General features: G+C 38.0%; 1 protein-coding gene across 4 annotated transcripts in view; it reads right to left on the bottom strand.

Annotated features, from left to right (window-relative positions):
* Positions 1 to 728: 728 nt before the first annotated feature.
* The window catches only part of LOC124299901 (octopamine receptor beta-3R-like), an 86,474-nt gene continuing 78,062 nt past the window's right edge, over positions 729 to 9,140 (bottom strand). For all 4 annotated transcript variants that reach the window (XM_046753329.1, XM_046753328.1, XM_046753330.1 and 1 more), the window contains 2 exons: positions 6,218 to 6,329; positions 729 to 1,225 (listed from right to left, as the gene is read on the bottom strand). In XM_046753329.1, coding sequence (XP_046609285.1) covers positions 1,015 to 1,225; positions 6,218 to 6,329 — 323 coding nt within the window. In that variant the 3' untranslated portion in view covers positions 729 to 1,014. The remainder of the gene's footprint in view (positions 1,226 to 6,217; positions 6,330 to 9,140) is intronic.

Below are 9,140 nucleotides of genomic sequence, written 5' to 3'. Positions count from 1 at the left end.
GCGATTTTTTCTTCGCTGTGCAATTCTTTGCAAGTAGAAGTAATTTTTCGAAAACAATTTTAAGGAAAAATTTACCAAGGTAAAGTAGAACTCATTTTCAGAAATTTAGACGAAGAAAACGTGACTTTGAAACTAATTACAGCTTTTTAGAATCACCCGTGTGCAAAAATTTGAATCGTAAAAAAAAAAAAAAAAAAAAATTAAATCGTAAAAAAAAAAAAAAAAAAAAAAAAATAACAGAAACTCGAAAGATTCATTCGGAATAAATAGCTACGGATGTTCGAAAATTCTGCTTTCTTCGATAAATATTTTCACGAACGAATGCGAGGACTCGATCTTTGAACATACCATACGTACATCGAAACGACATTTGAATTTGAATCATTTACAAACGAGCTTATCAAAGTCTCGTAAAACAATTTGAGCAACAGCTTATAATCTCGCCGTAAAATGATGATTATATAGTCAGCAGAATTTTACATTCCCTGAGTGTCGGAATATCTTAAAGTATCGTCAAGGGGCAAAGCTGCCTCAATTTAAATCCTGAAATGACGATAATTTAATAGTGATTTGCTCAAGTAGAATCTGGCGCAATTTTTCTTATCGTCACAAGTTGACTATGAATCGTGTAAAATAATTATCGGTTGAATTATTTCATCGAAAAATAAAAATTTCCTCTACGTGAACGAATGGAAAAAAAAAATAAATAAAAATATCAGTTCCTTTTCCTCGAATCGCGTAATCGCAAAGGGGACGAATCAATGTTCCAATCGCCTACTCGCATTGAAATTTCACACCCGCAATTAATTTTACAATCGTACGTCACTGTTATTACGTATGTAATAACGAAGCGATAGAAACTCGTTGCCAGCGAGATTCGGATTCGATTCTTCCACGTGAAATCGTGTTTTTCGAATTTAATCGGTGTTTACGGGAAGACTGCGCAGTTTAGCCGAGATCATCTGCTCCCCAACGATTTCTAATCGGAGCTGCAGAATACCCGGGAACTTCCCGCTAGACAAACTGCGACGGTGTTTTCCAGCAGCTTGCGCAGCAAGGCAACGCGCTTTTAAGCGTGTCCTTAAACGCCTCGCGGAAATCCCGATTGAAATACGCGTATATTACGGGGTTCAAGGCGCTGTTGAAGTAACCGATCCAGAAGAGAACCGAGACCAGGGCGTCAGGACAGTAACACGCGTCTCCGCACAGCGACGTCGTCAGGTACCTGAGAAAGAACAAGAACAACGGTTGAAACATTTTTAAACAAGGGTTGAAATTATACTGTGAAAATCGATTCACTTCGTTAAATCAACGTTTTCCGAACAATCGCTGGAAAAACTTGTCACTTGATACACTGACTTTGAGAGAAATTTTTAGCTCCGGTTACCGCTCATTTACCTTAACTATTTTCATTTTTCACCACCATCGACAAAATATTGTTCTAGGTACAAAATTAAAATCAGTTTTCCAGATTTACTGAATTTTTCTAGTTACCGTAACAAATGAAATTTTTCTCAGTGTACGGTATATACAGGGTGTCCCAATTCAAAAGACGCGTTACGTTTTCAATTGGAAAATGTGCTCTAAATACAAAAGTTGTACGGTTCAGAGGGGGACGCGTGAAGATGTTTTTTTCACGCAGTCCATTTTCATAACTGGTGATGTTGCGGAGAATTGATCAGTTTTTTTTTTCTTAAACGGAATCGTACATTTTTCTCTCAAGTAAAATAATTTTTACTCAAAAATGTACAACTTTCTCGGAAATATAAAGTGAACAGTTCGCGAAATGTAAGAAAAAATTAAATTATGCAAGAAAAGGGAAGGTTGAGACATGATGAATAAAATTACTAATATGCGTGTGGAGTAATTCTAAGGGTAATTCTTATCAATCCACCTCCCCGTGTACTGCGGAATTTGATTTTTTCTTGTATCTCGCGAACTATTCACATTATAAAAAAAAAAAATATGATGTAAATCGTAAGGATTTTGTTTTTTGTGGCTGCAGATGAGAAATCAATTTCTATTTTGTATCCAGAACTTATAAGTAATTTTTATCTGTGGCAAAAGAATTAAAACAGTTGAGTACCGTATCACAGCAAACAAAATAAAAAATTTCTCTCGGTCTGTTCAATTCAATCTGTAGAGGGGAAAATGAGAAGAGAAAAGAGAAAAGAAAACTATGCAAAATAGAAAGAAAAATTTTTTGAAAATAAAAGAAATCCAGAGAAAAATACCGACTTCTTTTTATTTTATCCAGTTCTTGCTCGTCGAAATGTTTACACTGACTGTTTATTCATTCAAGAATTGAGAGGACGGCAAATGTTTGACATACCTAACGGCGGGCTGAATGAGTTAGTTAGTTTTATTTGTTCCGCGTCTTTCGTTATCCAGATATGTATATACGGCGAATGAAGCGCGTGTTTCAGATAAAATTCAAAGCACAACTGCGTTGCAGGGAATCAATTGCCCTTGAATTGCAATTTGCGATCACTGTAAAAGATCGGCGGATCGATTGAAGATAAAAAAAAAAAATAAAAAATACCGTCTAAATTTATAAAATATTCGAATACAAATTATCTCACTTTATTATCTTTGTTATACCGTTTATTGAACAAAAGCGAGGCATGCAGACTTTGAGTTGTTGAGGTTTGAAGGTGGTGAGGTAGGTAAATTAAGGGGGCTGGAAAATGAAAGCTTTTGTAACGCTTCTGGTTCGTATTTATGTATAGACGAGTGCGCTTCTCTACAGACAAAAAATACATGTGCGTCTTGTTTAAACACCATGAAAAATTAGTAATTGCGGTTACTGCATGGTCGTTGACTAGGTTTTTTTTTTCTTTCTCGGTGGAGATAGCAGATGAATAATGCTCGATTTCGTTCATTTTAGGATTTGTTATTCTTTATCAAAATCTAAGCGACACGTATTTTTTTTTTTTTTTTGTTTGCGGAGGAACGGCTTAAAGGGGTGAAATCAACCCTAAAAGTTTGGCAATCCCAGTGGTGATTTCGCAGTTTTGCAGTTTCGCATGCTTCCAGTTGAGATATTTGAATGAAACTAATTGGAGGACAATTCTCATGGCGAATAATGAAAAATGCATTTTGTCCGATTACGATGGGGTTGAATGGTAAAAAATCGTAGGGGTTGAAAGTTACAAATTGTTTATAACTAAAAAACTCTTGCTCGTGTTTGGATACAATTAATTGAATTTGAAAGAGCAAGAGACAATAGAAGATACGCGTTTTTGCGTTTTTCGAAATAATTTCACGTAGCGGGTGAACTAAACCTGTAAACGTGCGACCAACTTCCCATTGAATTGATACTATTTTGCTTCAGTTCGTCTTTTTTAATATCACAAAGCTCTTTCTGAGCAACAATTCAGGAGCTTGTTCGTTTGGATAATATTCGGTTGTATTAATTACGAAAACCACCCTCCCAAAGAGTATCTCTGGTTAAAACGGGCCACACATTCTCTCCCGAGATTTTCAAACCTCTGGTGTGTTAACGATTTGAAATTCGTCGAAGTAAGTCAACGGAAAAAATATTTTTAAGGTTATTACATTGTTTAAAGTCTTACCCGTATCTTAATCCAACATTTACAATCATTGGTTATAATTGTAAATGCAGATATCAGGTTTGATTAGAAATTATGTCTCATTTGAGGTTATGTTTGCATAAAATTACCATATCTTTCATATTTTTCAACATAAATACACAAATTTTTACATATTCTCTCAGCTGACATACCTCGAAGAATTTCAAATTTTTGCATCTACTATGGATAGACTTTCAAAATCGGGGGAAAACTAATGCAAGGAGTTGCAACCCACATATGGGAAATATTTTCCGCCCGTTCGTTGCTGAAAGCGAATGCAGGGCTGCCTGGTTCGTGCTTGGAACAATCCCGCGTCCCGGGAATACAAATTAACCAGACGAGGTAATGCGTACATCTATTTGATACGGGAATTCCCATGGTGAACGTTAATATTGACGCTACCTGAGGCCGGAGACCGTCTCCCCTCGTCTCCGTCACTCCCTTATCGCTTATCACGCATTGAGTGCTTCGTTGTTACGCGATAATTCTACCTACCGCTAATAATTATTATCATCATTACCTTCTTTTTTTTTTTTTTTTTTTTTTTTTTTTAGACATGGAACATGTTCGGTATTGTAAAATGTTTCATTCGAACAGTGAGATTCTTTTCATATTCATTGAGTTGCTGAATTTTATAAAATTACATCGGCGTACTGTTCATAACGGGTACATTTCCTTTTACAATAATCAAAAACGAAACACTTTTCGACGATGTTACGTATCAGTGTCGTCCAAAGCTTTCGAGCTACCCGAAACTTGCGTTAATATTTTTTGAATTCTATACGGGTGGCGTATAAAAATGCGAATGATCGGAAAGTAGATGAGACGAAATCCCGGAAGTCGGACTAACGACGGTCAAAAATAGATTACGGCGGACAAAATATTGAATTGCGAAAATACCGAATAGTCAAAACGTCGACTTTTCAAATTTCAGACTCGTGCCTTTTTTTTGAAAATCTACGAGTCCGTATTTATCAATAACGACTCGAAAGGTCAAAGTCCCGAATCCCGCTAAATACAGAATGGCTAAAATGCCAAAAAGTTGGATGACGTCAAATTAATTGTCGAAAAATAGTTTTTTCGGTTCTGCGGCTGTTCAAAGTATCAGCCACTCTCAATTTTTTATTTCGGAACTTTGATTTTTCTCTATCTCCGCATTCCGTGCTTTGCTCATTCGTAATGCCGACTGTTCTGAAAATACTTTATCGGATAAGAGAGCGTTTGGTTAAATGAACTTTTGGGATTCGTATCTTCAAAAATTTCGGGCTTTCGACCAGATTTCGAAAAGGCGTCAATTTTGTTTTAAGCGAAGAGAAATTTGTCCTTATCGTTCTCGAAGTATCATTGTATCAATGTCGAGTACATCAAAGTATAATGTATGAAAAACGTGCAATTTCAAAATAAAAAAAAATCCTTGACCGAGGAACGCGACCAACATTTCTTTCTTTCTTATGCCAACCCAGTTCAGTTTCACTTTACGGACCGGAGTTCAGTCCGACGATCCTTTAGAAATACTCTTTTCAACGTCGTCCGAGTACAGTAGGGTGGTCATATACGTATAATGCTTGTGGAAAACTGTAATCAACGGCAACCGCACGGGGGCTCAAAGACCCGAGAATCCACCGTGAACCGAGAATAAGTGAGTGAGTGTACCGACGGTTATAGCTGTCTGCACGAACCAGCGGTGTCGCATCAACGACGGAACGTTTCATTAGTTTGTCAAGCCGCATGGTATTATAAGTATGAGCTGCAGCTACGCGTCCGTCTAGAATTTACTGGATTTAATCAAGGTTTCATGCTTCTGAACGTGGTGGATTCTCTCGTTTCAACGCATCGTTACATTAACGGCGATTATTTGCCGGTCGAAACCGCTTGATGCTGAATGAATTCATTCCCAAACCGTTTACGGCCCTGGTCTCGAAAAATGTTACGATATGCATTCTTGGATAATATTATTACGTCAACGGAGGGTAGAAGAAAATAATTTGAAAATCCAATAACCGCAGAAAATATGTACACTTGGGGACAATGAAGCTGAGACGACTGATTTTTTACGTCAGACAGTTGTGTTGGCAACACGGAGAAACCTACAGCGCCCACAGTCGGCTGAGCGCGAAAACAAATCAATCTCAATAAACGTAACATGACCCATGACCGTCGAATCTAACCTTGGAATACCGTGCGGATAATCACTTGTTCGATTGGCACGTAATCTAATTTTAGCTCTAATAAAATAATCTAACCTTAGAATACCGCAGGGATAATGACTTGTTGGTTTGACACGTCAACAAGTATTCTAAGGTTAGATTCGACGGTCATGAGTTATGTTACGTTTATTGAGATTGAGTTAGTTCCGCGCTTGGCCGACTGTGGCACTGTAGGTTTCCCTGTGCTGCCAACATAACTGTCTAGTGTAAAAAAAATCAGCCGTCACAGATTTATTGTCCCCAAGTGTACATCGAACGGTCTCGTATTCTTCACTCGAAAAATGTGACTGCTGTTTATTCACACCTTTTTACTCTCAGACAAAATACACCTTGTACGGTAGTTTGGTTTTCGGATAGGCTCGAGGTTCCGCTGATTCCGTCTGTGACAATTGTATGATTGATCGAGTTATCGCTCACCATAGAAAAAATGGCAGCCAACAGAGGAGAAAGGCACCCATGATGATGCCAAGTGTTCTGGCAGCCTTGTGTTCGGCTCTCCAGCTTTTGGTCTGCTGTCGTATCGTAGTTCCTGAAACAGTCCAAGTTGAGAAAAATTGTGAATAAGGGGCTTGGAGGTAAATGATTGTTCGTATTAATTTCAATCGCGTACTTATCGCAACAATCATGATCGTTAATTAATGACAATGGACTAATATTCGCGTCTTTGTAAATTAACCGAAGAGAATCCCATCGATTTCTTTCGGTAACATCGGGCTGTACAACGGAATAAAGGGTAGCCAACCTAAATCTGCTTTACTGCATCGAGACACGCAACCTTTCAACCATTACACGATATAACCTTCCATGTCGTATTATTTTAACAATGCCAAAAATAACTATGCCGAAAGGGATCAAGTTTTGACGTTCCATACCGCTTGTTTCGGAGCACCAATCCAATCTGATTGGATATCCAAAGTCTTATTCGATCAATTAATCGTCAGGTATCAGACAAACGCTGAAACGTGTTCCAATTTCTCTTCTCGGAATCCGAGAGCTTTTTAAACTACGATCTAAAATCGTAACTCAATTGATATATCGACGAGACGTGAACACGGAATCTTTCACGTTTCTTTTTTTACTTCTTGGCCAAGTCAATACCGGAACGAAACCTTTTTCATATCGAGTGCAAAGAGTAATTCGCAGCTTTTCCACTCGCGCACATCGCATTATGTGCTGTTCTATCTTTAATGCACATGTGTCTTCTCCTCTTGAACCCGAGCGGCTTTTCTACTCAACGTCAAACCGGATGTGGGTCAGGCAGACATCGAGTTCTCCATTTCATTTTCTACTATTTTCATGGTCCGAGAGAAAGAGCGGTGTTGTTCTTGCACGTTCCACGACCGAGTATAAAAACAGAAAAAAATTTGTCTCTTAATAAGTAAAACATGTCACACGAGACCTTATTCGTATAATGATTTTCGTAACTATGTCCGGCATCACTTTTGAATGGTGATGCGTTATTTTACATGGTCTAACAGGCACTCGGTGTACGAAACGAAGCGAATGAAAACAATCATCTCAAAACACACTCACACAAGTCTGATGAGTCTTTGACTGACAAATTTTGCCGAGATTACGGTCCAAGATGTGGAATAATCGTGTGACGTTTACTTTTAGATTCAAGGAAATCAAGCTCCATTAAATTTCAGTGACCATGATCACGTATTAAATCGTTGATTCGATAGTAATTTAGGGATATTTTGTAATTTGATTTTAATTGTCCATGGGGTTCAAGGTAGCATGCAATGACGTAACTATCGAATGAAAATTGTCAGTATTATAGCAACTTTCGAATGAATTTGAAGCTGCTGTTTTTGGGAAATGTGATAATATTTTCGGCTTTACTGCGATTTAAGGTTATATAGTCGCTTTTCTTTTCTAAAATTGCATCGTTGCATAAGCGTCGTAAATTCATTAACCCAGTGATTTTCAAGTGTCTTGACGTTTGACGACTTTACGTTGTACTGCGATTTTCACTTACTAACAAAATCCAATCGCTAAGAATAAGAAGTTCGCGAATCATCGTTACGTTCAATTTTCTACCCCTTGATTGCGACTTTTTTGTCTTCCACCCTTTGTGGTCCTTCCGCATATTTTAACTCCCTCCACCGAGAAGCTAATAACGTGCAGTTTTCTCCTCTGTAACCGGGCTCGTTTGATGAAACCCGTTTGCAAGTTGTTAGACGTGGCGCCAACGTTGCGGTTCGTAAGTTGAGAGGGTAGGAAGACCCTCCGGTACCGAGGAAGGAAGGCGAGGTAAATATCGATTCGTGCAATTTAGCACATGGTCTGGTAACGATTGCTTCAAGGGCTAATTGATCTTCTCTCCCGACAACAGCGAGTGTCTAACCCTCGACGATTTTCACATCCTTCTACATCAGGCCGACTAAGCTCCTCGACTTGCATAATTAAGAACTTGAGAGGCCGCACTAGACTCGAAGCCGCTGGTAATCTGTTTTGCAAAATTCAGGCTCACCTGCAGCTAAGCAATCTCGATCGTTAAACCGTTTCTTATATAGCGTGTGAAATAGTAAATTGTGTAACAAGGAGGAAAACTCGGTATTTTCGGGTCGAGCGTAAATTTTCAATTTTAGTCGTTGGTGAGCCTAACGCGAATATTGCAAATACGCGAGACGAAAAGACGGCTGCCTCCTTTTTTTCACGAAGTAAGGAAATTGAGGTTAGGGTCGCGTAATGTCAGATTTGATAGCAACGGCGCATGCGCGAAGTACTGAAAAAAAAAACACTTTTAACTCCTAGAAGTTAACCCTTTCATGCATACATTTATCCTTGCCCACGATCTACCCGAAATTTTGCAGGCATGGGATTTTGGACCGCTGATTACGAATCTAAACTCGAAATTCAGAAATTCAAAACGGGGGATCCAATATGGTGGATGGAAATTCAAAAAGTTATTTGATTTTGATAAAACTTTACGTCACCTGGTATTTGGGATCACTGATTCCGAATCTGAGCTTAAAATTACAAAATTGAATATGGTGGGTATATCATAGCGGACAAACAAAAAGTAACGTGAAAAATTTTGAAAAAATTCTGTACATGTTTTTTATGTTCATTTAGTTTGTAAGAAAATTGGCATTCTGATTTTTACGGTAGATTAGTAGAAAATGCTTTTTTTTTTGTAGAAGAGTACGAATTTCGACCAATTGTTTACATGCGCTATTTTTGCAATAAATAAATAAGTAAGTTTTATTTTAATTTGAAGTTAGAAATATTTCAGTGACTAGTGAATAGTTCACTGAGCATCCCAGCGAGAATTGAAGTATTAAGAGTAGTCTTTTCATATACGGAAAAGAGGCATGAAAAAACGTTTAAAACA

Source organism: Neodiprion virginianus, chromosome 3 (genome assembly GCF_021901495.1).
Source record: "Neodiprion virginianus isolate iyNeoVirg1 chromosome 3, iyNeoVirg1.1, whole genome shotgun sequence".
NCBI lineage: Eukaryota > Metazoa > Arthropoda > Insecta > Hymenoptera > Diprionidae > Neodiprion > Neodiprion virginianus.
Note: the sequence above shows the minus strand (reverse complement) of the source record. Positions and strands in the feature narration are given on the sequence as shown.